Below are 26,723 nucleotides of genomic sequence, written 5' to 3'. Positions count from 1 at the left end.
TATTTGATGGTTAGAATATAAAGAACCACGAGAGACATGAGATCCTTATTAATAGTTTTATTTCTCATTAAAAGCTCGGTGTGCGCACACACACACACACACACACTGGTCAGCCCATCTTGTCGTACAGCTCCAGCTTGATGATGGCCCGGCCCTCGTTCGACATGCAGGCCCTGACGTCCACCCCGCGGCCGCGGTACGTGACCCCGGAGCCGTCGGCCTCCTGGCGCACGAAGTTGGTGAAGTCCTTCCCGTTGTACATGTGGTCGAACAGCTCGGCGTCGCAGGCGCGCGTGTGCTCGAACACGCCCACGGCCAGCCAGTTCTTGTAGAAGGTGTAGTCAAAGGGCACCGAGAACATGACGGCCACCACCTCGTTGCAGTGGCGGTTGCGCATGTTGAACAGCTCGTAGGTCATGACCCCCACGGCGCCCGTCGCCGTGTTGTCGTCCTTGGTGAAGGAGCACAGCTCCGTCAGGTTGGTGCGCAGGGTCGGCTGCGGGGGGTTGTAGACGAAGCCGCTTTCCATGTGCACCCTGGGGCACACGGGGGTTACACTCTGTAGTCTCAAGCCACAATGTGTAAATACTCCATCAGAATGAGAAATGAAAAGTACTGGTCCACAAGGGGGGGGGGGGGGGGGGGGTCGTGAGTTCATAACAAAATATCATTCTTTTATTTTTACTTTTTTGCTTTTCAAAAAATCCGAGAATGGAGTCGTTATTTTACACTAAAAAACACACAGAATCTGTCAAAGTGTTTGATTTCATGAGACTTTTTGTTTCAAATCCTAATAAAACCTTCGCTGAATTTTTTTTTTTTGTTATCCAAAATTAGAAGCATGGAGTAGAACATCATTGAAAAGTCTTTCCACCAGAGCTAGTCGTGCATAAACACATTAAAGTACATTTCAGGAATTTAATCTCTCGCCGGTCGTCTTTATTGCGCAATCGAAGCGACCCGCCGCTCGGCTCCTTACTTTGGGTTGACGAGGCAGAAGGTGGTGCTCACGTTGGTGATCTCCACCGTGCAGTTGCGGTTGGTGGTCAGCGTGTGGGAGTGGGCCTCGGCGTTCTGGGGCATGATGGCGGCGGCTCGGCGGCTCTGAGGGCGAGGAGGGAACTCAGAGGAGGCTGTGGACTGAACAACGAGGATCTGTGTGGAAGGTAAACGTACTCACTTGACGTCGTGTGACAGCGGCGTGGCGGAGCGTCCTCTGAACGCAGCTCGGGCTTCGGTTTGGAGACTAGCAACAAGTCCCGCCCCCCCCCCCAGGTGAAGCCCTGGTGAGCCGTGGGCCGGGTGGAGCAGCTGTGAGTCTGGAGCTGCGCCCCGCTGACTCAGGACTGAACCACATGAAAAACCACATTCTGACAGTAGGCGCTGCGTTCAGGCTCCTGGTTATTTTCTTTACTTGTTTCACAACTTGTAGTCTCAGATGTTGAGGAACAAAGCGGAGAGAACGCCTCGTTGTTCAGGGGAACCGGTTGAACCGGCAGCTGAATGATGGAAGAATCTGAGCATCGAAGGGAGCAGCAAACTGTCTGGTGATTCATACGGAGGGATTATTATGATACATTAATAATACTGGGCCACACATATCTAAAGAATACCACAACATGAGCTGCAAAATATCCAAGAGACACAAAACAACCACAAAAAGACATGAAACAAGCAAAAAGACACAAAACAACCACAAAGAGACATGAAACAAGCAACAAGACACAAAACAACCACAAAGAGACATGAAACAAGCAACAAGACACAAAACAACCACAAAGAGACATGAAACAAGCAAAAAGACACAAAACAACCACAAAGAGACATGAAACAAGCAACAAGACACAAAACAACCACAAAGAGACATGAAACAAGCAAAAAGACACAAAACAACCACAAAGAGACATGAAACAAGCAAAAAGACACAAAACAACCACAAAGAGACATGAAACAAGCAAAAAGACACAAAACAACCACAAAGAGACATGAAACAAGCAAAAAGACACAAAACAACCACAAAAAGACATGAAACAAGCAACAAGACACAAAACAACCACAAAAAGACATGAAACAAGCAAAAAGACACAAAACAACCACAAAGAGACATGAAACAAGCAAAAAGACACAAAACAACCACAAAGAGACACTAAACAACCTTAAAGACACAACACCACCACGTAAACCCAGCGTTTGGTTTGACCGCTCTGGGCTCCCGTTGAAACCTGGCAGACTCCGCCTCCTGCTCCCAATGTAGATATAAGAGCTCATGCTAAGCTACGGTTCAGGTTATTATACACTAATAAATACATATATTTTAAACATGATGTTGAATTCCTGCCAAAAGAAATGCAACACGCTGGCCCTTTAAGAGTGAACCCTGACCCTTAAGAGACAAGCTGGTCGAGCAAGTGTTTTATCTCTGCTCCGGGTGGCGAGCCGACACGCTGACCCACAATGCTTTGCACAGCGGACATAAATGTGAGCGAGCCCGTCCTGCTTGAGACGCCATCTTGAGGCCCTGGTTGGGCCCTTCGTTGCGCTCGGCGCCGCTCGGTCAACAGGACGAACCCGTTCTCTCTTCCGATCGACACAAAGGTCGCGGCGCCGCTCCCCGACTCGCCGCCACGCTTCTGTTCCGTGTTTCTCTTTCCACGTCTGCACAAAAGAAAACTGTTCCCTGTCATGCAGCTCGTCTGTCGGAGCGGCCTCTTCAAAAATAAATATATGTACAAAATTAAGAGAGATGTAGCAAAATAAAAATAACTGTCACTGCTTCTTCGTGAGAATGTAAAATACAGTAAATGAACTGTTGCTAGGCAGACTGACAGCAGAAATCACAGAGTTAAACATAATCAAATACCCAATGAGACATGACGTCATGAAGGCGCTGACACCTGAAGACCATGTGGAGCACACGCGTTTAACTTCCACAACAGCGCCCTCTTGTGGTGAAGTGGAGACATGACGCGCTCTGTCCTTTTATTCTCATCGAGCACCAGTGGACATGAATTAAAATGCAAGTGACGTCACTCTGAACGCAACGCATTGTCTTTTTTTGTGTTTCTTTATAGCTCTTTTGAAACTCTTATTTCCAATGTTGTCTTTGGTGTAAAATAACAAAATGAATCCAGAAATAAAAAAGACACAGTAGTGCATAACACATTCTGAATCCATTATACTGAACAGCATAAAATACTAAAATGATATTTAGAACAATATGATGTTAATAAACTGTGAAGATGAAGACAATTTAAAAGATTTATTTTGTTAATACTGTGGTGATTACTGCATGAAAGTGCAATTACAATGTTCTGTCTCACTAATAAATGACCTCAAAATGTAGAAATAAAAGTTTTAAAAAACATTCAACAAAAACATATTAAAATTAATCCTATATTTTTAAAGAATGTATTACAATATAAAACATAAATAGTTACCCTAAGCTACATTGCATTGCAATTGCATTTCTTTTTAAAATACAAAGCTGAGAAAACATATAACAATTTTATAATTACAGATAATTTTACACTATTGATGCTTTGTTGTCAGATAAACGTATTAAACCTGATTTGAAGCAAAATAACGCCGGCGAAGCATTCTCTCTATGGACCACCAGGGGGCGACTCCTCTGGTTGTATAGAAGTCTATACTTCATGTGTTAAAGCTGCATTCTCTCTCCTGACCACCAGGGGGCGACTCCTCTGGTTGTATAGAAGTCTATGCTTGATGTGTTAAAGCTGCATTCTCTCTCCTAACCACCAGAGGGCGACTTCATCATTTAGAGTCAAACAGACCATAAAGCAGGGCATGCTTTAGGGGCGGGGCTACAGTGCGATGACAGGGTATTTTGGGTCACTTCCTTGCAAAAAAAAAAAGAATTAAAAAAAATTTAAACATCCTCGGAGCGAGCCGCCGCGGTCAGAGTTCACGGGCTTCACTCCCGAGGGAACGCGGCGCCGGCGGCGATGGCCGGCAGCGCCGTCCGCTGCCCGATCCACGCGTTGTAGTTGGTCACTCGGGTGTAGACGCCCGGCCGGCTCGCCGCCGCACAGCCCTCACCCCAACTCACCACGCCGAACAGGAAGAGCCTGCTGCCCACCGCACACACCAGAGGGCCCCCAGAGTCCCCCTGTGGGGGGGGGGGGGGGGGGGGGTGGAGAGAGAGAGAGAGAGAGAGAGGGAGGGAGGGATTAAAGGATGTCGGCCCACCGACCCTTGGAGCTCCCAGTCGGGGTCGTCATGGTTACCTCACAGGCGTCTCGGCTCCAGTCGGGAACACCGGCGCAGAACATGTTGGCGCTGATCAGATCCCCGTAGAAGTCCGGACGCCGACACACGGCGTCGGCCAGGAGGTTCACCTGGGCCTCCCGGAGGACCCGAGACCTGTACCACAGACCTGAGGAGGAGGAGGAGGAGGAGGAGGAGGAAACTGAATATCGACGGTGTTTAGGTCCATGCATGTGAGTGAGGAATACAAGCAGCCTCGAGAATTACTAAAAACACAAAGAAGAACAGGGAGCCCCTGAACATGTATCCTGTGATACGTCCGGCCCTTCCTGCTCCTGCGATGACGTCATCGCTGACCGCTCACCGTGGCTCTCCTTCCCGTAGCCGGCGATCTCGCAGGCGGCGCCGTCCGGGAGGCTCTGCAGCGGCGGCGGCAGACAGACGGGCCTCACGGCCGGGCTCTCCTCCGAGCAGAGTCCTCCTCGGGCCCTCAGCCTCAGCAGCGCTGCAGACACACACACTTTGTGTCGTTGTTGTTGTTGTTGTTTTGGTCTTCTTTTGTTAGTGTTGTTGCCGCTCCACTTCTGTCTGTGGTTTTACGTCACTTTGTTATTACATGTTTTGCACCTATTTGTTGTTGTTTTGTGTCTCTTTGTAGCCGGAGCGTTTGGGCCCCTGACCTTTTGGACCTTTGGGCCCGACCCTTTGGGCCCCTGACCCTTTGGACCCTTTGGGCACCTGAGCCTTTGGGCCCCTGACCTTTTGGACCCTTTGGGCCCATGAGCCTTTTGGCCTCTGACATTTTGGACCCTTTTGGCCCCTGATCTTTTAGACCCTTTGGGCCCCTGAGTCTTTGACCCCTGACCCTTTGGCCCCTTTTGGCCCCTGATCTTTTAGACCCTCTGGGCCCCTGATCCTTTGGACCCGTTTCGCCCCTGATCTTTTAGACCCTCTGGGCCTCTGACCCTTTGGACCCTTTTGGCCCCTGATCTTTTAGACCCTCTGGGCCCCTGACCTTTTGGACCCTTTTGGCCCCTGATCTTTTAGACCCTCTGGGCCCCTGATCCTTTGGACCCTTTGGGCCCCTGAGCCTTTGACCCCTGACCCTTTGGACCCATTTGGCCACTGATTTTTTGGAACCTTTGGGCCCCTGACCCTTTGGGCCCCTGAGCCTTTAGGCCCCTGACCCTTTGGACCCTTTGGGCCCCTGAGCCTTTGACCCCTGACCCTTTGGACCCTTTTCGCCCCTGATCTTTTGGAACCTTTGGGCCCCTGACCCTTTGGACCCTTTGGGCCCCTGAGCCTTTAGACCCTTTGGCCCCTGATCTTTTAGACCCTTTGGCCCCTGAGGGCCCAGTAGTAGTCCGTCTCTGCCGTACCGATGTCGTTGTCGTAGTTCCCCTCGCTGTTGTCAAACCCGTGGTGGAGGACGATCTCCTCCACCCTGAAGCGCTGCTCCACCAGCGGGTCCGTCTCGTTCATGGCGTTCTTCCCCAGGACGACGGAGAAGCGGCGCCGCCTACTGCCGGCGCTGAAACGCACGTTCACGTCAACCGGCTGTCCGCTCTCACTGCTCGGCACCTGCCCCGGCGACAGGAAGTGATGTCGCCTCTCACCCGTCGGGGAAGCAGTGGGCGGCCGTGAGCACCCAGCAGGCCGAGATCAGGCTGCCCCCGCAGCGGAACACCTTCTCCTTCGACTTGCTGCGCCAGAATATGGCGGCGACCCACGGGTGGGATTCCACGGTGGCGACGGTTCCGCCCACGATCTTCATCTGCTTCCTCCGGGAGCGCCGGCCGCACGTCGACTCTGCAGCCGGGGGAGGGAACTCAGTTCAGAGCGATCGGGGGGGGGGGGGGGGGGGACAAGACAAGTGCAGAGAGACACAAAATAACTTCAAAAAGACACAAAACAACTTCAGAGAGACACAAAACAACTTCAAAGAGACATACACTACCATTCAAAAGTTTGGGGTCACTGAGAAATGTCTTTATTTTTCAAAGTAAAGCACTGTTTTTTCAATAAGGATAACATTAATCAAAAATACCCTCTCTACATTGTTAATGTGGTAAATGACTATTCTAGGTTGGAAGTGTCTGGTTTCTAATGAAATATCTCCAGAGGTGTATAGAGGCCCATTTCCATCATCACTCCAGTGTTCTAATGGTACATTGTGTTTGCTAATCGCCTTAGAAGACTAATATCTGATTATAAAACCCTTGTGCAATTATGTTAGCACAGCTGAAAACAGTTATGCTGGTGATATAAGCGATACAACTGGCCTTCCTTTGAGCTTGAAGTTTGAAGAACAAAATTAATACTTCAAATATTAATCATTATTTCTAACCTTGTCAATGTCTTGACTATATTTACTATTCAATTTTCAATTCATTTGATAAATAAAAGTGAGTTTTCATGGAAGACACGAAATTGTCTGGATGACCCCAAACTTTTGAATGGTAGTGTACAACTACTTCAAAAAGACATACAACAACTTCAAAGAGACATAAAACAACTGTAAAAACACCAGGAAGTTACCCGTCTGTGGCTCAGTGGGTGACGATGAGGGTGAAGGTGAAGGTGAAGTCGAGGGTGAAGGTAAACTTGACGGTGATGGAGAAGGCGAGGTTGAGGTTGAGGTTGAGGTTGAGGCTGGAACTACAAAGTGAGAGCGCGTTAGACCCTGATGATGAAACGTGTGATTCCAGGCCTGGAAAGAGAGAAAATGAACTCACGCGACTCAGAAACACAACGTGGAATACGACAGTACTCCCAAACCAGCCGCCGGTTCACCCACACGTTGCACCACGGGCGCCGCCTGTAGAAAAGGTTTCTGCAAAACACATAAAAACACATTAAAAACACATTAAATCCATCAAACTGAACAGCATGTGACAGTAAAGTTAGTAACTATTTGCTTTTGGCGCCATAACTTTGGAACAATTTCCAACACCAGAGTTAAAGTGCTGCACGTCTAATAAATTAAATAATATAACGGAAACCTGAAACCACATCTTAAAGCACTTTACAGTCTTTGGGTTGTTTACGTCCATATTTGGGCAACAGTGCCGAACTCGCTGGTTGTCGTGTTTTATATAACGGCGAAGCATTCGCCACGCAGGCAACCCGAAGTGGATGTGGAACATCTGCAAGTTAAACTGAGAGGCAACACCTGAACTGTGAGGTGATGGTCAGACCCAACAATAGGAAAAGGGGCAAAACAACCACTGACTATGACAAAATATACCAATAATAACTAGGAAGAGATGCAAAGAGACAATAATATACTTCACAGGATTAAAAACCACAGAAAGATGCATAAAAACAACAAAAAAGGCCCAAGACAAATGCAAAGAGACACAAAACAACTTCAAAGAGACACAAAACAACTTTAAAGAGAGATATAACTACAAAAAGACACAAATCAAATTTTAAAAAACACAAAACAACTTCAAAGAGACAAAAAAAACAAAGAGACATTTAAGAACTTCAAAGAGATATAAAACAACTACAAAGAAACACGAATCAACTACAAAGAGACACTACACAACTTAAAAGAGACAAAAACAACTTAAAAGAGACAACTATAAAAAGACCTTGGGATCACCGGAGCTACGGCCGTTAAATCCAACCCATCGATGTGAAAGTGAGACCCAGCTGGAGTCGCGGCGCCTACCTGCAGTAGTTGTGCCTCCCCGCCTGGACATCGGAAGACAGGAAGTTGTCCCGGGTGTCCGAGTCCCACTCCGCACACGTGCGGCCGCTCTCGGACGTCGCCTCCGTGCCTCTGTAGTAGAGCCCCACGCCCTCGTAGCAGAGCGGCCTCGTCACTGCAGGGACAGCAGGAGGCGTTGACCAAAAACAACAAACCAACGTGGGGGATCAAAGATGGCCGCCGCTCGGCTCCGGCCGCTCACCCGCTTCACAGCGAACGCCCTCGAAGCCGTCGGCGCACAAGCAGAACAAGTGGTCGCCGGTGGCCAGAGCCGGGAGGGAGCGGCCTCCGTTCAGACAGAGGCCTGTGAGAGCAGAACACGCCTCAGTGTCTGCGCTCTGAGCGTTCAGGAATGCTGAGCTTCTCACCTGAACTCTCAGAGGAGGACGAAGAGGACCAAGAGGACGAGGAGGACGAGGAGGACGAGGACCCAGAAAACGCCCACTGTCTTTTTGCTCTCGATAAGCCCTAAAAAGTATAAAAATAACTCGATGAATTGAAGTGAGATGCAACATGTCAGCACAAGTGAGATGAATCCAACGTGTCCGTACGGCTTCAGAGGCGGCCAGCGCTGCCAGGATGCCGGCGAGGACGAGAGCCTTCATGGTGCTGCTGCCGAATGGAAACCTCCTCAGGGGGAACACTGGCTTTATGTCTGCAAGTGTGCAGGGGAGGAGGGAGCGTCCTGATTGGCCGAGGAGCTCTTCCAACAGGCCGGACCACTTTGTTTGGTGGATGAGGAAACATCAGCTGCTTCTAGGATGAGGAAACACTTTTTAATCCACAACCGGGAGTCCAAGGAAACACATCTGTGTGGCGGGAAGCCGAGCAGCTGCTCGCATGGAGAGTTTCACACGGATGATGCCTTGACGAATGTGGATGAATAATCATGGACCAATAACACAGTTATAAACCTGCAGCACGCTTAGAAAGATAAAGGTGCCCTCGGGAACCGAAAATGGTTTCTGGTTTTCATAATCGCTAAAAAAAAGAGTGTAAAGAACTTTAAATAACCAGAAACGGTGCCTCAAAGAGCCATTTTGAGACACCATTTATGGTTCTTTGAAGAACAATTTCTCTAAAGAACCTTTTTTTTCAAGTTCCATTTGCAAATGTATCCCATTGCCCACCATTTAATAACCCAAACATGATTCATGAACAACTTCAATACCCCAAAGAACCCCGTGAAGAACAGTTACTGGTTCTCTCGTGGGCGATGGGTCTTCAGGGAAACACAGACTTTTAAAGAACCAGTTCGGAAACATAATCTTTTTGGTGTCCACACCCTGTGACACCTCTCACAGTCTCACCAGTGACACCACAACACCACCAGTTGAGTCATTATGAACCAATAAAAACCGCATGAAGAAGAAATGGCTCCAGTCCTGCTTGTTGTCACTTATGTTAAGTCACAAAGTCTCAGTAACGTGATGTGGAAACTACGTCTGGCCATCTTTTACTGCCAGGAAAAGAAATTCATGGTAGAAAAAACCCTAAAAAAAACAAACAAAGGACTAAAGATGTCTGCAAAGAAATGTCAAACTCCAGAGTGATGTGAAACGGCTTCAAAGAGACATACAACAACTACAAAGACACACAAAACAACTACATAGTATATGCCTACATATCCTGTCCATGAAAATAACAAACAAGACCGGTGAGGAAGGGCAACCGGGTAGCCCGTTGCAACGAGTCTGGAACCCCAGACTCCCGCAGCACCCCCACAACCCCCCCCCAAGGGACCCGGTCGAAAGCCTTCTCCAAGACCACAAAGCACATGTAGACTGGTTGGGCTCCCAGGACCCGTCTAGTATTCGAGGGTAAAGAGCTGGTCCACGGTTCCACGACCGGGACGGATTCCTCACTGTGAGGTCGGAGCCTCCTCTCAGCACCCCGGCATAAGCTTTCCCCGGGAGGCTGAGTAGTGAGATACCACGATAGTTCGAGCACACTCTCCGGTCCCCCTTTTTGAAAATGGGAACCACCACCCCAGTCTGCCAGTCCAAGGGCACTGTTCCTGACCCCCATGCTCCTGACCCCCATGTTCCTGACCTCATGTTCCTGATGCCCATGCTCCTGATGCCCATGCTCCTGACCCCCATGTTCCTGACCCCCATGTTCCTGATGCCCATGTTCCTGACCCCCATGTTAATGATCCTGACCGCCATGATCCTGACCCCCATGCGACATTGAAGAGGCGTGTCAGCCAAGACAGACCAACAATGTCCACTATGTCTTCAGTATCTCATGGCGGATCTCATCCCCACGGGCGCCTTGCCACCAAAGAACTTTTTGACAACCTTAGCGGCCTCTGCCAGGGATATTGGTGTGACCCCCTCTTGAGAGGACATGTTGGCCGGATATAGGAGTTCCTCAATGTGTTCTTTCCAATGTCCGGCGATGTCCCCCGCCCGGGTCAGCAGCTCCCCCCTCGTAACACCCCGCTTTCCCTTCCTGAGCCGTCAGATGGTTTGCCAGAACCTCCTTGAGGCCAACCGAAAGTCCTTGTCAATGGCCTCCCCAAACTCCTCCGATGCCCAAGTTTTCACAGCCGCAGCCCTTCTGGCCTGCCGGTATGTGTCAGCTGCTTCAGGAGACCCCTAGACCAGCTTGATGGCTTCTCTCACCCCCGAGTCCACCGTCGGGTTCTCGGGTTGCCAACATGACAGGCACCGATGACCGTACGACCACAGCTCCTATCGGCCTTGTCCAAGATAGAGGCTATGAACAAGGTCCCCAACATCCCTCGGGATGTGTGAGAAGTTCATCCGGAGGTGGGAGTTGAAGACCTCCTGGACCGGGTCCTCCACCAGACATTCCCAGTTCACCCGCACTACACGTTTAGACTTGCCAGGTTTCTATAGCTGACTTCCATCTGATCCAACTCACCACCAGGTGGTGAGCAGATCAGAGCTATGCTCCTCTCTTCACCCGAGTATGCAAGACATACGGCCGCAGATCAGATGATACAATTACAAAGTCGATAATTGATTTCCAGCCTCAGGTGTTCCGGTACCAGGTCCACTCCCGGCTTGTGAGTATCCCCACTCCCACCTGGCGCCTCTCACCCTGGGCAACTCCAGAAGGAACATAGTCCAACCTTCTCCAGGAGCTTGGTTCCAGAGCCAGTGCTGTGTGTGGAGGTGAGCCCAACTATATCTGCTGGTACCGATCCACCTCCCGCACCAGCTCTGTCTGCTTCCCCGCTAGCGAGGTGACGTTCCACGTCCCTAGAGCTCATCTACACTGCCGGCGATCGGCTCGCCTAGATCCCCTGCCCAGCCTGCCGCCCGGTCTATATAGTACCCGACCCTGATGCTTGTCCCTCCGGATGGTGGGTCCACAGGGTGGCTGTTATATGTTGTCTCTTCGGGTTGAACCCGACCAGGTCCCATAGGCGAAGGCCGGGCCACCAGACGCTCGCCGGCGAGCTCCTCTCCTGGGTCTGGCTCCGGGAGGGTGCCCCGGTTTCCCTTCTCTGGGCGAGGTAGCTTTGTTCCGTGGGCTGCTATCCATCAGGTTTTTTTTAACCGCTCTTAGATTGGACTCTCACCTGAGACCTGTTGCCATGGAGAACCTACCAGGGGCTGATGCCCCGGACCACATGGCTCCAAGGATCACTGAGCCTCTCAAACCCCTCCACCACGTTAAGGTGGCGATTCGCGGAGCTTTAAAGAAGACGATGGTGGTGATGGTGGTGATGATGAAGATATGGTTGTTTCAGTCTTCTTACCTGCATCTGACTCATCATCCAATGAAAAACGGGAATGAAAGCAAATATGTACACTAGGATCCCAGATGCTAGGTTCAGAGGCCGTTGGATGAAAACGTTTTCTTAAGCAGACACAACAAACACAGGTTTAGTTTATGTGAAACGTTATTATATCGCTTATGTATTGCTGAAGCAGTTATGATGTTTCAAAGAAAACGATCTTGTGATTATCCCGAAGCTCGAGTTTTCCGAGCAGCGCCTGAATGCAGCGTGAGCGGCTGTGAGTGGTGGATGAGGGAGATTCTCCTCCTTCACTGCAGGACGAGCTGCGGGACGCAGGATGGGAAACAGGGACACCAAACTGCACTTCAGGAAGGCGCTGATTCAGCAGGTCGGTTTCTACACGCCAAAGAACAAGAACATAACTCGCCGATACATTGGGAATGACGAGTATCGTCTCTGCTGCATGAAACTAGATTTTAGTGTAACGAATATGATCCATTTGAACTACTGTCACATATATGTAAATATTTCCCTTTTACAGTTGAGAGTATGTGACTTCATACACACATTGTGTGTCTCTTTGTAGTAATGGTGTGTCTCTCTCTGGTCATTTTGTGTCATTTAGGGTCTCTTGTTGGTCATGTTGTGTCACTTTGTTGTCACTTTGTATCTCTTTCGTTATTTAGTGTCTCTTTGTGGTCATTTTGTTTAGTTAATTAGTGTCTCTTCTTGGTCATGTTGGTCATGTTGTGTCTCTTTGTTGTCATTTTGTGTCTCTCAAGTGATTTTGTGTCTCTTTGTGGTCATGTTGTGTCTCTTTGTGGTCAGTGTGTGTCTCTTTGTGGTCATTGTGTGTCTTTGGTTGGTCATTCTGTGTCTCTTTGTGGTCATTTCATTTCTCTTTTTGGTCATTGTGTGTCTCTTGTTGGTCAGTTTAGTTCTCTCTGTGGACATGTTGTGTCTTTTGTGTCTCTTTGTTGTCGTTTTGTGTCTCTTCATTGTTATTTTGTGTCTCTTGGTTGCTTTTTTGTGTCTCTTTGTGGTTGTTTTGTGTCTTTTAATTGCTTTGTGTCTCTTTGTAGTCATGTTGTGTCTCTTCCATGTAAGAGTGACGTGTTGTAGGTGAAGGCCAGCGGGGCTCCGGACCGGTGGGAGCTGAAACGCACGTTTACGGTCAACCAGCTGTCCGCTCTCATTTCTTAACACCTGCCTCGGTGACAGGAAGTGATGTCACTTAGCACACGTCGGAGAAGCAGTGGGCGACTGTGAGGACCCAGCAGGCCGAGATCAGGCTGCCCCCGCAGCGGAAAACCTTCTCCTTCGACTTGGATTCCAAAGAGACACAAAAGGACTACAAAGAAACATCAAAACAACTGCAAAGTTACACAAAACAACTGCAAAGATACACAAAACCACTACAAAGATACATGAAACAAATACAAAGACACACAACACTTCTAGAAAGATACATGCAACCACTAAGAGACACAAAGCAACTGCAAAGTGTCACAAAACAACTACAAAGATACATAGAACAACTACAAAGAGATATACAACAACTACAAAGTGTCACAAAACAACTTCAAAGACACAGAAAACGACTACAAAGAAACATCAACCATCAACTACAATGTGACACAAACACACTAAAAATATAAATAAAACAAAGACAAAGAAACATCCCAACTACTACAAAGAGACACAAAACAACTTCAAAGACACACAAAACGACTACAAAGAAACACCAAAACAACTACAATGTGACACAAAACCACTACAAATATACATAAAACAAATAAAGAAACATCCAAACAACTACAAAGAGAAACAAAACAACTTCAAAGTGGCATAGGACAACTTCAAAGACACACACAACTACTACAAAGAAACATCAAAACCACTACAAAGAGACATAAATGTGCAAGAAGAGCCACACATCCTCACAGAGATGCGTCGGTATATTATCCAAAGTATATTTAAAAAACATCCATGTGGATGCTTAATTGTTCGGTTTTGTGACAACAAACTCACTTAATGTTTGTGTTGCTCTGTGAACACCGGCGCTCATTTATCCTGATTGTACCTGAAGTATCGTGACGGGTCTCACTTCATATACATCTGTATTTATAGGTTAGAATAATAAAGAATAAAACTACCGTTAGCTTCATCTCAATTCTGATGACATAATATGATCGTTGATGAAGATGAAGATGAAGATATGGTTGTTTCAGTCTTCTTACCTGCATCTGAGTCATCGTCTCTGTTATCCAATGAAACACATGAATGAAAGCAAATATGTACTTTAGGATCCCGGAAGTCGTCGTCTGGATCCTGCTTGACGTGTGCAACGTTCAAGGGCCGTCGGAGTTAATAAGTTTTCTTAAGCAGAAATAGAAACACAACAAAGAGTTTCGGTGAAACTTTGTAATATAGGTCATGTCTTGCAGAAGCAGTTATAGTTATGATGTCGTCACCATGTTGAAAAGAAAACGATCTCATTTTAAAGTTTGATTATCACATTTCCAATATGTTTAAGCTGTTTTGTTTATTTTTCTGCATCTCTTTCTTAAATGTTGGGGAGTATTCATTTGATTTATTTGCCATTATTCACTGAATTTGTTATTGATTATTTGTTACATTATTTTTTCCACTCAAAGCACTTTGATGCTAAGAATAACAGTGTATTCATATGTACACTCGGATATTTGTAATAATGTATATATTGATGTTAGCTGTGTCTTCTTCTTCTTCTTAATAATATTATGTATATATATATATATATATATACGCCGGGCTGTTTTTGTGTGTTTTTGTACTTTTGTTTACTGTCAGTTTGCTGTGGAGATCATTGTCAAGATTGTATTTTTTATGTTTTTTGTGCATATTTTATGAATATTTACAGAAAAACATATAATATAATTTGTTAATACATTGTAACGTCTGCAGCACAGCATCTTACTGTTTGTTAAAAAAGCGTGAGTTTTCCGAGCAGCACCTGAACGCAGCACGAGCGGCTGTCAGCGTGGATGAGGGAGATTAACCTCCTTCACGGACCCGAGCCAGCAGCACGAGCTGCGGGACGCAGAATGGGGAACGCGGACACCAAACTGCACTTCAGGAAGGCGGTGATCCAGCTCACCACCAAGACGCAGGTCGGGTTCTTCACTTTAAACTCCGGGCATGAGCAGAAACGCGCGTCGAGCGGTTTGTGGCGTTAAACTGAGCGCGTGGAGATGAAGTTGGAGCGCCAGATGGCCTGAACGCAGCCACTGTGACGCAAAGTGGAGAGAAACACACGCACAGCAGCGCAGGCGGTTAATTAAAGCGCATTTACACCCAAAACACAAATATATCTCCTGAGGTATCGATATTTCTCTCCATATTGTCCTGTAAACGCTCACCGGGCCGTTTGGATGATGCGAGTCCTTCTTGGTTAATTAATGTAATTAAAACCGAAAACATCCCTAAATAACGTGAACACGTAACGCGTGAATTAAAACATGAACTGGGTTCCCCTGCAGGCTCGTGACGCGTATTTACCTGGCAGGTGTATTTAAGGTGGAACTAACCCCATGACGTCACGACCTTTCCTTTAAGATACACGTTGACTGTTTGTGGTGGTCTACGTGAATATCTTTGTTCATTTTTGGGGACGAAACGGTCACGTTGGCATGTTCCACTGTTTACTTTAAGATGACACTTAATTAATAAAATAATTACTATGAGCCATTTGAACTGCTGCCGTCACGTGACTGTAAACATCTCCTCTTACAGTTGAGTACAAACACACGTAGATAGTTATTATATCCACATGAGAGACATGTGACCTCCACGTCACACGTATGAGAATACGTTGATAAGACGGGATTAAAGACAAGAAGAGATCAGACACGTTAGGAGAGTAATATCACGACAACGTTACCGCTGATCAGCCTCTTGTTGTTGTTGTTGACATGAATCTGAAGTTAGAAAACATGCTGCTGTTGTTTTGTGATGACAAATTCACTGGACGTCCATCTCTTAATGTTGTGTGACTCTGTAGTCACTGTGTGTCTCTTTGTAGTCTAGTTGTGTCTCTTTGTGGTTGTTTAGTTTCTCTTTGTGGTTGTTTTGTGTCTCTTTGTGGTTGTTTTGTGTCTCTTTGTAGTCTAGTTGTGTCTCTTTGTGGTTGTTTTGTGTCTCTTTGTGGTTGTTTTGTGTCTCTTTGTGGTTGTTTTGTGTCTCTTTGTAGTTGTTTTGTGTCTCTTTGTGGTTGTTTTGTGTTTCTTTGTAGTTGTTCTGTGTCTCTTTGTGGTTGTTTTGTGTTTCTTTGTAGTTGTTGTGTGTCTCTTTGTGGTTGTTTTGTGTCTCTTTGTGGTTGTTTTGTGTCTCTTTGTGGTTGTTTTGTTTCTCTTTGTGGTTGTTTTGTTTCTCTTTATAGTTGTGTCTAGTGTCTCTTTGTGGTTGTTGTGTGTCTCTTTGTGGTTGTTTTGTGTCTCTTTGTGGTTGTTTTGTGTCTCTTTGTGGTTGTTTAGTTTCTCTTTGTGATTGTTTTGTTTCTCTTTGTGGTTGTTTTGTTTCTCTTTATAGTTGTGTCTAGTGTCTCTTTGTGGTTGTTTTGTGTGTCTTTGTGGTTGTTTTGTGTCTCTTTGTGGTTGTTCTGTGTCTCTTTGTGGTTGTTTTGTTTCTCTTTATAGTTGTGTCTAGTGTCTCTTTGTAGTTTAGTGTCTCTTTGTAGTAGTGTCTCTTTGTAGTTGTGTTGTGTCTCTTTGTATTTGTTTCATATTTCTTTGTAGTGTTTAATCTCTCTTTCTGTTCATTTTGAGTTTGACATGTTGCAGGTGAAGCTCATATATGTATAACTATATATATATATATATCTCCTGTGCCCCCCTGCAGCCCGTGGAGGCCTCAGACGAGGCCTTCTGGGACCAGTTCTGGGCCAACGCCTCCACCAGCGTGCAGGACGTCTTTGCTCTGGTGCCGGCGGCCGAGATCCGAGCTGTGAGGGAGGAGTCTCCGTCCAACCTGGCAACCCTGTGCTACAAGGTGACGTCCTGGAGACGGCTCACAGGAATGCTGCTGTTTGACGTTCCCACACCGAACGCTGCGGCGCTCGTTGGTGGCGGAGGTCAAAGGTCACTGAAGAACAGCCTTAGAATGAGACTTGCATGTCTGGATGTTTATGAATGAGGTTATTTACATGTTCATCACTCGGCTGCCAAAGAGTGATAAACATGGTGTCTAGTACTTCTTCTTCTTGTTCTTCTTCTTATTATTATTATCATCTTGTTCTTCTTGTTGTTCTTGTTCTTCTTCTTCTTGTTGTTCTTATTATTATCTTCTTCGTGTTGTTCTTGTTCTTCTTCTTATTATTTTCTTCTTCTTCTCCTTCTTCTTGTTGTTCTTGTTTGTGTTCTTTTTCTACTTCTTCTCGTTGTTGTTGTTCTTCTGCTTCTTCTTCCCTCATTCATCTGAAGTGTGAACTAAGGATGTGAAAGATAACGAGACTCAGAAGAACAGATTCAAAGCGTTGAATAAAATGAAATTTACATTTTCTTAGATTTCTGCTGTCAGTTCAGGGCCGAACAGAATGACCCTGAACGCACCGCTCGGTCTGTTCCCCCCCCCCCCCCCCCCAGGCCGTGGAGCGCCTGGTTCAGGGCGCCAACTCCGGCTGCCCGTCGGAGAAAGAGCGCCAGACGGTCCTGAACTGCTCGCGGCTGCTGACGCGCATCCTGCCGTACATCTTCGAGGACGCCGACTGGCGAGGCTTCTTCTGGTCCACGGTGCCGGGGGCCGGGGTGAGTGTGTGTGTGAGTGAGTGTGTGTGTCTGTGTGTGTATGTGAGTGTAAGCCTGTGTGTGTCTGTGTGTGTTTTTTCTCCTTCAGTCTTATTAACTAAATTACCATTAAGCAGGAAGTATTTTTATTTGTAAAGAGTTATTTTGATGTTGATGTGACGTCACCAACGGAAACATTGAACTCCAGAATAAGTGAAGCGACGACACGCTGTCGTTCCACCGGAGCCTTGAACGCCTCACGGTGACATCATCGGGGTAAACGGGAACAACGGGAGGAAACTCTGATGAGCTCAAGGTCAAACTCAGTGGTCCTCGACCTCCACACTCCGCTGACTCTGGATGTGAAGTCACCTTTCAAACATCAAAGGGAATCTTAAATCTTAGGTTTGGTGGTTTAGTGAGGGATCAAAAAAGAAGCTGTTTTTGCATCTTTGGGTAGTTTCTAAACCACAAGAAGTCTGAAAGGCCAGCAGGCGGTCTGCAGGGTTTCATCTCCAGAGGACCTTTGAGGTCTTTTGAGAACCTTTGAGGACCTTTGAGAACTTTTGAGGCCCTTTGAGGACCTGAAGACCCTTAAAGGACCTTTGAGGACCTACAGGACCTTTTGAGGCCCTTTGAGGACCTGAAGACCCTTAAAGCTCCTTTGAGGACCTTTCAGGCCCTTTGAGGCTCTTTGAGGCCCTTTGAGGACCTAAAGACCCTTAAAGGACCTTTGAGGACCTGAAGACCCTTAAAGCTCCTTTGAGGACCTTTCAGGCCCTTTGAGGACCTAAAGACCTTTAAAGGACCTTTGAGGCCCTTTGAGGACTTAAAGGACCTTTGAGGATCTTTGAGGCCCTTTGAGGACCTGAAGACCCTTAAAGCTCCTTTGAGGACCTTTGAAGCCCTTTGAGGACCTAAAGACCTTTGAGGATCTTTGAGGACCTAAAGACCCTTAAAGGACCTTTGAGGATCTTTGAGGACCTGAAGAGCCTTAAAGCTCCTTTGAGGACCTTTGAGGACCTAAATACCCTTAAAGGACATTTGAGGCCCTTTTTAGAACCTAAAGGTCCTTAAAGCTCCTTTGAGGCCCTTTTGAGAACCTTTGAGGCTATTTGAGGCTTTTTGAAGCCCTTTGAGGAACTTTGAGGACCTAAAGGCCCTTTGAGGACTTTTAAAAATCCTCCAGGGGCGAGAAGTGATTCTGCAAGCCGGAGCTGTGAGCTGTGAGAAGGAGGTCACGGTTCCCTTCCACCTGATGGCTGATGGTTCTCTGGTTACCTGGTCGGCCATGGGACCCACGGTCCAAACACTGGCCATATTGTACCCCCCCCCCCCTCTCCCTCCTTCCCTCCCGGCCAGCGGTTGCATTAGAGGGATTCAATGTCTTCATTAAAGTGCGGGACTTCCGAGCTGCAGCCGGCGGAACAACTCAGGTTGTTTTGTGGTTGATTCGTTTTGACGTAGACACAATAACGGAAACACGTCGCCTCCTTGAGCCAATAGAACCAAAAGAAACTCCTCGCTCATTCAGCAGCGTAAGCCCCGCCCACTGTGTCCAAACTCAACTCATAGATTTTTGTTTCAAGAGGGCAGGGTTCATTTTTAAAGCAAATATTTAAATTTTTAGACCAAATATTTTTATTTTGACAGCAAATGTTTTTTATTTTAGAGAAACATTTTTTATTATTTTATACTCGTCTTGTTTTAAATCTAGTTTCCTTCCTCTCCTTTTTCCAGTCTGCTGCCGGTTAGCGTAGCTTAGCACAAACACTGGAAGCAGAGGGGAACTGTAGCATGTCGACTAAAACGCATCTAGAGCCGCCTTATTTAAAAATGACCTCCGACCTCTTTGATTTTTAACGCCCGCTGACTCGTCTGTTTTCCCTTCAGCGTTTGGACGAAGATGGCGATGAAGAGGACGCTCGGCCGCTCGCCGAGTCGCTGCTGCTCGCCATCGCCGACCTCCTCTTCTGTCCCGACTTCACGGCCCAGAGCCGCAAGAAGAGCGACCCGGTGGGTTCCTCTTTATGCTAAGCTACGCTAACCACCGTTTCCATAGAAGAAGAAACGCTCTTCCTCTGTGTTCACGTAGTGAGTCAATAACACAGAAGTCCTGTTGTTTACTCCCCGGACACTTGGCGCCTCTTATCGGCCTCTCAGGCGGTAGCCGAGTTAATGAGTTACTCCAGAGGGGGGAGGGGGGGAGGAGGAGGGAGGCAAAGGAAGGAATAGAGAGGGGAGGAGGAGAAGGAGGAGGGGGAGGAGGAGGGAGGCAAAGGAAGGAATAGAGAGGGGAGGAGGAGAAGGAGGAGGGGGAGGAGGAGGGAGGCAAAGGAAGGAATAGAGAGGGGAGGAGGAGAAGGAGGAGGGGGGGGGAGCGACCATGTTTGTCAACTGGGCTGAGGAACGCGTCTCTGTGGCATTGAGTAAAACATCCAGAGCTGCGTGGGAGGTGACGGACACGTGGCTCTGCAGCAGGTCCTGCAACCCCTCCTCCCTCCTAACTCCTATTTCCTCACACCTAACTCCTCCCTCCTCACTCTCCTGAAGCGTGCACATACATGGAAACATCTGAGCTTGGCCCCGTCCCTTCCCAGGTTCAGGGAAGGGTCCGTTCCCACGAGTCAACAGAGGAAAGTTCCCCTCAGAGTGGAAGGTTCACAATGGCCCCTGAACGCCTCATAACGGGCCCTCCGGCCTCCATAAGAACCAGAGCCTGGCGGCCATTTTGTTTCTCTTTTTGGTAGTTTGAGACTTCTTTGTGTTTCTGTTTTCTGACTCTCTGTGGACATTTGTTGTTGTTGTTGTTTTCTGTCGTCTTCCAACTCTTTGTAAACATTTTGTATCTGAGGAATTCTATTTGTGGGTGTTTTTGGTGTCTCTTTGTGGTTGTTTTGTGGTTGTTTTGTGTCTCTTTGTGGTTGTTTAGTTTCTCTTTGTGGTTGTTTAGTTTCTCTTTGTGGTTGTTTAGTTTCTCTTTGTGGTTTTGTGTCTCTTTGTGGTTGTTTAGTTTCTCTATGTGGTTGTTTTGTTTCTCTTTGTGGTTGTTTGGTGTCTCTTTGTGGTTGTTTGGTGTCTCTTTGTGGTTGTTTGGTGTCTCTTTGTGGTTGTTTTGTTTCTCTGTGGTTATTGTGTCTCTTTGTGGTTGTTTGGTGTCTCTTTGTGGTCGTGTTTCGTCTCTTTGTGGTTGTTTGGTGTCTCTTTGTGGTTGTTTTGTGTCTCTTTGTGGTCGTGTTGCGTCTCTTTGTGGTTGTTTTGTGTCTCTTTGTGTCTCTTTGTGGTTGTTTTGTGGTGGGTCTCTGTGTGTCGGCTCATGAAGAACCAGCAGCGCCTCGTCACGTCTATTCGTGGCGCCCGGCTATCGGGCAGAGGCGTCTCCTGAGATAACGTCAGCTGGTTGAATCACACGCGGAGAACACGGCAAACATTAGAGTCAGAATGAATCAACCAATACCGGAGATTAACTTATCACACTCACGGGGTGCTCGACACCTTTTGTTTTGTCTGGCTTAAAGTTTCATGCTGGTTGTAATTTACCTTCAATGAAATGCCTTGAGGACCATTTTGAAGGATGTTGTGACTGATTTACATTTCTATCAAATATTTTGTCAATTATGATCTTTTAGAATTTCAGAAAATAGTAAAAAACATATAAAATATATAATTGATGAAGAGTGCCGATGTATGACCTGGTGTTCGGGTTTCAGGACTCGGCCGACGACATTCGATCCATCGACAGCTGCGAGTACATCTGGGAGGCCGGAGTCGGCTTCGCTCAGTCGCCTCCACTCAACTACGTCCACGACCTCAACAGGTGAGACTGGAAGTCGGAGAAATTGGAGGTAGTCATTTTTGATATACTTCTATACAACCAGAGGAGTCGCCCCCTGGTGGTTAGGAGAGAGAATGCAGTTTTAACACACGAAGCATTGACTTCTATACAACCAGAGGAGTCGCCTCCTGGTGGTTAGTAAACAGAATGCAGCTTTAATACATGAAGCATAGACTTCTATACAACCAGAGGAGTTTCCCCCTGGTGGATGGTAGAGAGAATACAGCTTTAACACATGAAGCAAAGACGTCTATACAACCAGAGGAGTCGCCCCCTGGTGGTCAGTGGAGAGAATGCAGCTTTAACACATGAAGCATTGACTTCTATACAACCAGAGTAGTCGTTGTCTGGCTGTATAAACTACCTTTCTGTGATGTGCAGTAACTCCGTCCTGTGCTCCTCCTCCTTCAGGGCGGAGCTGCTGAAGTTGCTGCTCACCTGTCTGTCTGAGGCCATGTACCTTCCTCCGTCCTCTGAGAGGCGGAGTCTCAACCCCTGGGTGTCCTTCTTCTGCTCCACGGAAAACAGGTGACGCGAGCACGAGGCCCTCGTATCGTCTCTACTGCGTTTGCATCTTTGACGACACGGAGGTCTGTGAACACCTGGACTCACCGGGAAATGACGAGATTCCTGGTTCTGACTGAATGTTGTCTTAAAATGTCCAACAGGATAAAATGATGAAGTGATGACATTTGACAGCTGTAAAAATATAAATTGTAACCACACAATTTTATGTAATAACATCTTCCTTCCCTCCAAACATGCGCTGCCTCTGTTCATATAAGTCAATATTAAATGCTTTATAATGGTAAAAAGGAGCTAAAGAGTGCAAATGATTACACAAATATGTATATTTTTTATTAATTTTATTATTTTGTACATGTTTTATATTAAATGTTATTTACATCAATATATATATATTATTTTAAATTTTTTTATTTTATTTATATTTATTGATGTGGATATATATATCTATATTTTTATTTATATATATTTATATCTATCTATGTACAGAGAGATATTTATATATACATAGATATTTACTTATTTATGTATATATTTATTTATAGACTTATTGTTTTTATTTATTTGATATACATGTATATTTATATATTAATTTAATTATTTTAAATGTTATATATATATATATATAAATCAAATCAAATAATTATATTTCTGCTCATGACTGAATGCCCCCCCAGACATGCGCTGCCTCTGTTCACCTCCCTGCTCAACGTGGTGTGCGCCTACGACCCCGTCGGCTACGGCGTGCCGTACAACCACCTGATGTTCTCCGACCACCGGGAGCAGCTGGTGGAGCAGGCGGTGCAGATCCTCATCGTGACCCTGGAGCACGAGGGCGGCTCGCCCTTCAGCGCCGCCCTGCAGGCCATGAACGCCTCGGAGACAGAGGTGCGTTCGTTGTTCACGCTGACTCGGCATTTTCTTTGTGTATGTTTTGTGAAACTCTCTCTCTCTCGTCTGTGTTCCAGCCGGCCGGACCCGAGAACCTCTTTGTGAATTATCTTTCTCGGATCCACCGGGAGGAGGTGAGCTGAAGCCCTGGAGCGGGGTGCGTAGGGGGCGGCGCCCGGCGTGTGTTAACGCGTGCCCTGCGTTTTGTTGGTCAGGACTTGAGATTCATCCTGAAGGGTCTGGCCCGGCTGATGAACAACCGCCTGGTCCAGACCTACCTGCCTCACTCGGCCAAGAAGATCCAGTTCCACCAGGAGCTGCTGATCCTCTTCTGGAAGTTCTGTGACTTCAATAAGGTGCCGAGCTCTACACTACCACTTAAGTCCACAGGGGGCGCCAGAACCAACACTACCACTTTAGTCCACAGGGGGCACCAGAACCAACACTACCACTTTAGTCCACAGGGGGCACCAGAACCACCACTACCACTTTAGTCCACAGGGGGCACCAGAACCAACGCTACCACTTTAGTCCACAGGGGGCACCAGAACCAACACTGCCACTTTAGTCCACAGGGGGCACCAGAACCAACACTACCACTTTTCTTTGTACATGTTTTAAATCTTGTAGAAGTTCCTGTTCTTCGTGCTGAAGAGCAGTGACGTGTTGGAGGTTCTGGTTCCGATCCTCTTCAGTCTGGACGACGCCCGAGCGGATCAGTGTGAGTCCCTCACGGTTCTGACCGACGGTGCGTTCAGGCGGCGTGAGTAACCGGCGTGTGTTTGTCCGTCAGCGCGCGTGGGCCTCATGCACATCGGCGTCTTCATCCTGCTGCTGCTGAGCGGCGAGAGGAACTTCGGCGTGCGCCTCAACAAGCCGTACGCGCTGCGCGTCCCGATGGACATCCCCGTGTTCACCGGGACGCACGCCGACCTGCTCATCCTGGTACCGGCCCGGCCCGTAGACGGTTCCCTGTGGCGGTTCTCCCCCCTGACTGTGGTTGTGTGTTTAGATCTTCCATAAGATCATCAGCGCCGGGCACCAGCGGCTGCAGCCGCTGTTCGACTGCCTGCTCACCATCATCGTGAACGGTGAGGAGGCCACGCCCCCTGCTGGTGAAGACGAGGAGTGTTTCCGTGTCTGACGTGCGGCCTGTGCTCCTCCTCCAGTCTCTCCGTACCTGAAGAGCCTCTCCATGCTGGCGGCCAACAAGCTGCTGCACCTCCTGGAGGCCTTCTCCTCGCCCTGGTTCCTCTTCTCCTCGCGGCAGAACCACCACCTCGTCTTCTTCCTGCTGGAGGTCTTCAACAACATCATCCAGTACCAGTTCGACGGTGAGACTCAACCATGAACCCTGTGGCCTCCTCCTCCTCCTCTTCTTCCTCCTCCACCTCCTCTTCTTGCTCTTCCTAATCCTCTTCTTCATCTTTCACCTCCACCTCTACCGCATCCTCCTCCTCTTTCTCTTCCTCCTTCTCGTCCTCTTTCTCCTCTTCCTCCACCACATCCTCTTCTTCCTCCTCTTCCTCCATCTCCTCTTCCTCCTCGCCCACCTCCTCCTCCTCCTCCCCCTCTCAGGTAACTGTAACCGGATGTACGCCGTCACCAGAAAGCGTAACGTGTTCCGACTCTTCTTCCTCCTCCTCCTCCTCCTCCTCTTCTTCCTCCTCCTCCTCCTGACCTTCTCCCCCTCTCAGGTAACAGTAATCTGGTGTACGCCGTCATCAGGAAGCGTAACGTGTTCCACCAGCTGGCCAACCTGCCGTACGACGCGGCGTCCATCCAGACGACGCTGCAGAAGAAGAAGAAGTCCACGATGTCCAGGAGCGTCTCCATGGAGACGGAGAGCGCCGAGGGCAACGGACCGCCGGCCCCCGCCGAGCCCAGGACCCTTAAAACCAGCCTGGAGGCCACTCCAGGTACTGGTCTTCACACAAGGGCCCATGTGGGGTGCTATAAATATATATATATATTTTTCTTTTCTTTTTTAATAACTTTTTTATATATTCATATATATATTTATATATTTAATTTGTTTACATTTTCTTATTTAATTTTAAAGTTGAATACATAAATTTATATATTTATATATATATATTCATAACATTTTAATATAATTTTTCTTTAAATAAAATAAATCTTCTTGCTCCCCTCAGGCATCGATAAGATAACGGAGAAGTCCCAGGTGACCCTGGACGGCACCATGATGCCTCTGGACCAATCGGACGCCACGCGGGTGCCGGCCGGAGACACGGCGTCCACCTCTGAGCCCGAGGTACGCCGGCCGCCACGTGTGAGTCACGCTTCTGTCTGCAGTCAGAGTGACCCTGAACCCCCCACGCTTTTATTTTGAAAAGGTCTACGGCGCGGAGTCGGAGGCAGCGATGAGCCGGTTGTCGAGCGTGTCCTCGTCATCGGCGCCGTGGAGCGCCAACACGGACTGGGTGAGTAGACCCCCCCCCCCCCTCCTGTCTCCACCCGCCCCCCCCCCCCGTCTCCACCCCCTCCATCATGCGGCTGCTGTCCTCAGGTGTTGTCGTGGAAGGCCAAGCTCCCCCTGCAGACCATCATGCGGCTGCTGCAGGTTCTGGTCCCTCAGGTGGAGAAGATCTGCATCGACAAGTAAGGAGACAAATTATTTTAACAATCTTTTGATTATTTTCTTTAAATGTTTTCATCTGTGAAAGATAATATTTATAAATTAGTGTGAGGAACTTTTAACTGGTTCACAGTTTAATCCTGATGCTCTCTACACGACCAACATCAGTAAACAGCAGTGGTAGTGTTGGTTCTGCTGCCCCCTGTGGACTAAAGTGGTAGTGTTGGTTCTGGCGCCCCCTGTGGACTAAAGTGGTAGTGTTGGTTCTGGTGCCCCCTGTGGACTAAAGTGGTAGTGTTGGTTCTGGCGCCCCCTGTGGACTATAGTGGTAGTGTTGGTTCTGGTGCCCCCTGTGGACTAAAGTGGTAGTGTTGGTTCTGGCGCCCCCTGTGGACTAAAGTGGTAGTGTTGGTTCTGGCTCCCCTGTGGACTAAAGTGGTAGTGTTGGTTCTGCTGCCCCCTGTGGACTAAAGTGGTAGTGTTGGTTCTGGTGCCCCCTGTGGACTAAAGTGGTAGTGTTGGTTCTGGCGCCCCCTGTGGACTATAGTGGTAGTGTTGGTTCTGGTGCCCCCTGTGGACTAAAGTGGTAGTGTTGGTTCTGCTGCCCCCTGTGGACTAAAGTGGTAGTGTCCCTGAGCACCAGGGTCCCTTTCAAAGAACTCATTTGACTGCAGCGGGGTCTGATGGTCTCTGGTGGTCTGGTTACTGATGGTCTACAGAGGACCAGGACTACATTGAGACATGTCCCCCACAGTAGCTTTTAATATGTAAATATGGACCCGTGAAGCTTTAACTCTTCACGTTAACCGTCCTTTTCGTCTTCAGGGGTTTGACGGACGAGTCAGAGATCCTGAAGTTCCTCCAGCACGGCACCCTGGTGGGCCTGCTGCCGGTCCCGCACCCCATCCTCATCCGCAAGTACCAGGCCAACGCCGGCACCGCCATGTGGTTCCGCACCTACATGTGGGGCGTCATCTACTTACGGTAAACGCCTCAGACGGGCGGTCCGACGGACGCCTTTAGAACCGGGCCGCTCAGTTTTAATTACTTTAATTCTTTGATTTGATTTTGTTCTCTTGTTGCCGTAGCAACGTGGATCCTCCGATCTGGTACGACACGGACATCCGGCTGTTCGAGATCCAGAGGATTTAGAACGACTTCTTTTCTTTTCTTCTCTTTACCTTCTTCACGCCCGGCCGGCGGTCGGAGGAACGTTTCATTGCAGCGAGGATCTGGAACCTGATTCGTTTGGACAATGTTCAGGGTTTAGATCCCCAAAAAATAAGAAGTTTGAATGTGTCAGAGCATTTGTGTATCCCATACTACGGTGTTATGTGATATGAGCCACACAGTCATTAAATCTGACGTCCTCATGAAATGTGACTGTTATTGAACATTAATTTATTCACTGAGTTCATATAAAACAAACTGAGCCAAACTTCTTCATGTTGAAA

The 26,723-nt window shown here is 47.8% G+C and overlaps 3 protein-coding genes across 4 annotated transcripts; 1 reads left to right on the top strand and 2 right to left on the bottom strand.

The window, feature by feature from the left end:
- Positions 1 to 42: 42 nt before the first annotated feature.
- Positions 43 to 1,768, bottom strand: LOC130203891 (uncharacterized). 2 transcript variants are annotated; one of them, XM_056430347.1, is made up of 3 exons: positions 1,177 to 1,768; positions 980 to 1,104; positions 43 to 536 (listed from the first exon to the last, which is right to left on the bottom strand). In XM_056430347.1, the coding sequence occupies exons 2-3, from the start codon at positions 1,081 to 1,083 to the stop codon at positions 110 to 112; spliced, it is 531 nt and encodes a 176-aa protein (XP_056286322.1). In that variant the 5' UTR covers positions 1,084 to 1,104; positions 1,177 to 1,768; the 3' UTR covers positions 43 to 109. The 2 variants fall into 2 exon arrangements, with proteins under 2 accessions (XP_056286322.1, XP_056286321.1); XM_056430346.1 differs by having other exon boundaries at positions 1,181 to 1,767.
- A 1,477-nt stretch (positions 1,769 to 3,245) lies between these two features.
- Positions 3,246 to 9,038, bottom strand: plaub (plasminogen activator, urokinase b). The gene is made up of 11 exons (XM_056430345.1): positions 8,494 to 9,038; positions 8,311 to 8,410; positions 8,145 to 8,246; positions 7,904 to 8,057; positions 6,963 to 7,060; positions 6,766 to 6,885; positions 5,844 to 6,036; positions 5,607 to 5,758; positions 4,592 to 4,732; positions 4,248 to 4,396; positions 3,246 to 4,129 (listed from the first exon to the last, which is right to left on the bottom strand). Exons 1-11 carry the CDS (start codon positions 8,545 to 8,547, stop codon positions 3,935 to 3,937), a joined length of 1,458 nt encoding a protein of 485 aa, XP_056286320.1. The 5' UTR covers positions 8,548 to 9,038; the 3' UTR covers positions 3,246 to 3,934.
- Positions 9,039 to 14,693: 5,655 nt separating this feature from the next.
- On the top strand, positions 14,694 to 26,647 carry LOC130203865 (protein HID1-like). Its single transcript, XM_056430306.1, has 19 exons — positions 14,694 to 14,809; positions 16,536 to 16,685; positions 17,279 to 17,440; positions 19,313 to 19,435; positions 21,130 to 21,236; positions 21,666 to 21,782; positions 22,457 to 22,667; positions 22,748 to 22,804; positions 22,886 to 23,026; positions 23,301 to 23,391; positions 23,464 to 23,615; positions 23,683 to 23,761; positions 23,840 to 24,004; positions 24,368 to 24,589; positions 24,827 to 24,945; positions 25,028 to 25,114; positions 25,201 to 25,292; positions 26,095 to 26,253; positions 26,358 to 26,647. The coding sequence occupies exons 1-19, from the start codon at positions 14,744 to 14,746 to the stop codon at positions 26,419 to 26,421; spliced, it is 2,364 nt and encodes a 787-aa protein (XP_056286281.1). The 5' UTR covers positions 14,694 to 14,743; the 3' UTR covers positions 26,422 to 26,647.
- The last annotated feature ends 76 nt before the right edge of the window (positions 26,648 to 26,723 follow it).

The sequence above is a fragment of the Pseudoliparis swirei genome, chromosome 13 (genome assembly GCF_029220125.1).
Source record: "Pseudoliparis swirei isolate HS2019 ecotype Mariana Trench chromosome 13, NWPU_hadal_v1, whole genome shotgun sequence".
NCBI classification, from domain to species: Eukaryota; Metazoa; Chordata; class Actinopteri; order Perciformes; family Liparidae; genus Pseudoliparis; species Pseudoliparis swirei.
This window is presented reverse-complemented; position numbering and strand designations above follow the sequence as displayed.

What these genes read in the sequence shown, in the direction of transcription:
- LOC130203891 (XM_056430347.1), bottom strand. Translation starts at nt 1,083, where the DNA reads ATGCCCCAGAACGCCGAGGCCCACTCCCACACGCTGACCACCAACCGC. An exon ending in TTCTGCCTCGTCAACCCAAA is followed by an intron (nt 537 to 979) that starts GTAAGGAGCCGA and finishes CGTGTGCCCCAG; the next exon opens with GGTGCACATGGAAAGCGGCT.
- plaub (XM_056430345.1), bottom strand. Translation starts at nt 8,547, where the DNA reads ATGAAGGCTCTCGTCCTCGCCGGCATCCTGGCAGCGCTGGCCGCCTCT. An exon ending in GAACTACGACAACGACATCG is followed by an intron (nt 4,733 to 5,606) that starts GTACGGCAGAGA and finishes GTGTGTCTGCAG; the next exon opens with CGCTGCTGAGGCTGAGGGCC. An exon ending in GGAGCCGAGACGCCTGTGAG is followed by an intron (nt 4,130 to 4,247) that starts GTAACCATGACG and finishes CCCCCCCCACAG; the next exon opens with GGGGACTCTGGGGGCCCTCT.
- LOC130203865 (XM_056430306.1), top strand. Translation starts at nt 14,744, where the DNA reads ATGGGGAACGCGGACACCAAACTGCACTTCAGGAAGGCGGTGATCCAG. An exon ending in GCCGCAAGAAGAGCGACCCG is followed by an intron (nt 19,436 to 21,129) that starts GTGGGTTCCTCT and finishes TTCGGGTTTCAG; the next exon opens with GACTCGGCCGACGACATTCG. An exon ending in CTCGGATCCACCGGGAGGAG is followed by an intron (nt 22,805 to 22,885) that starts GTGAGCTGAAGC and finishes TTTGTTGGTCAG; the next exon opens with GACTTGAGATTCATCCTGAA.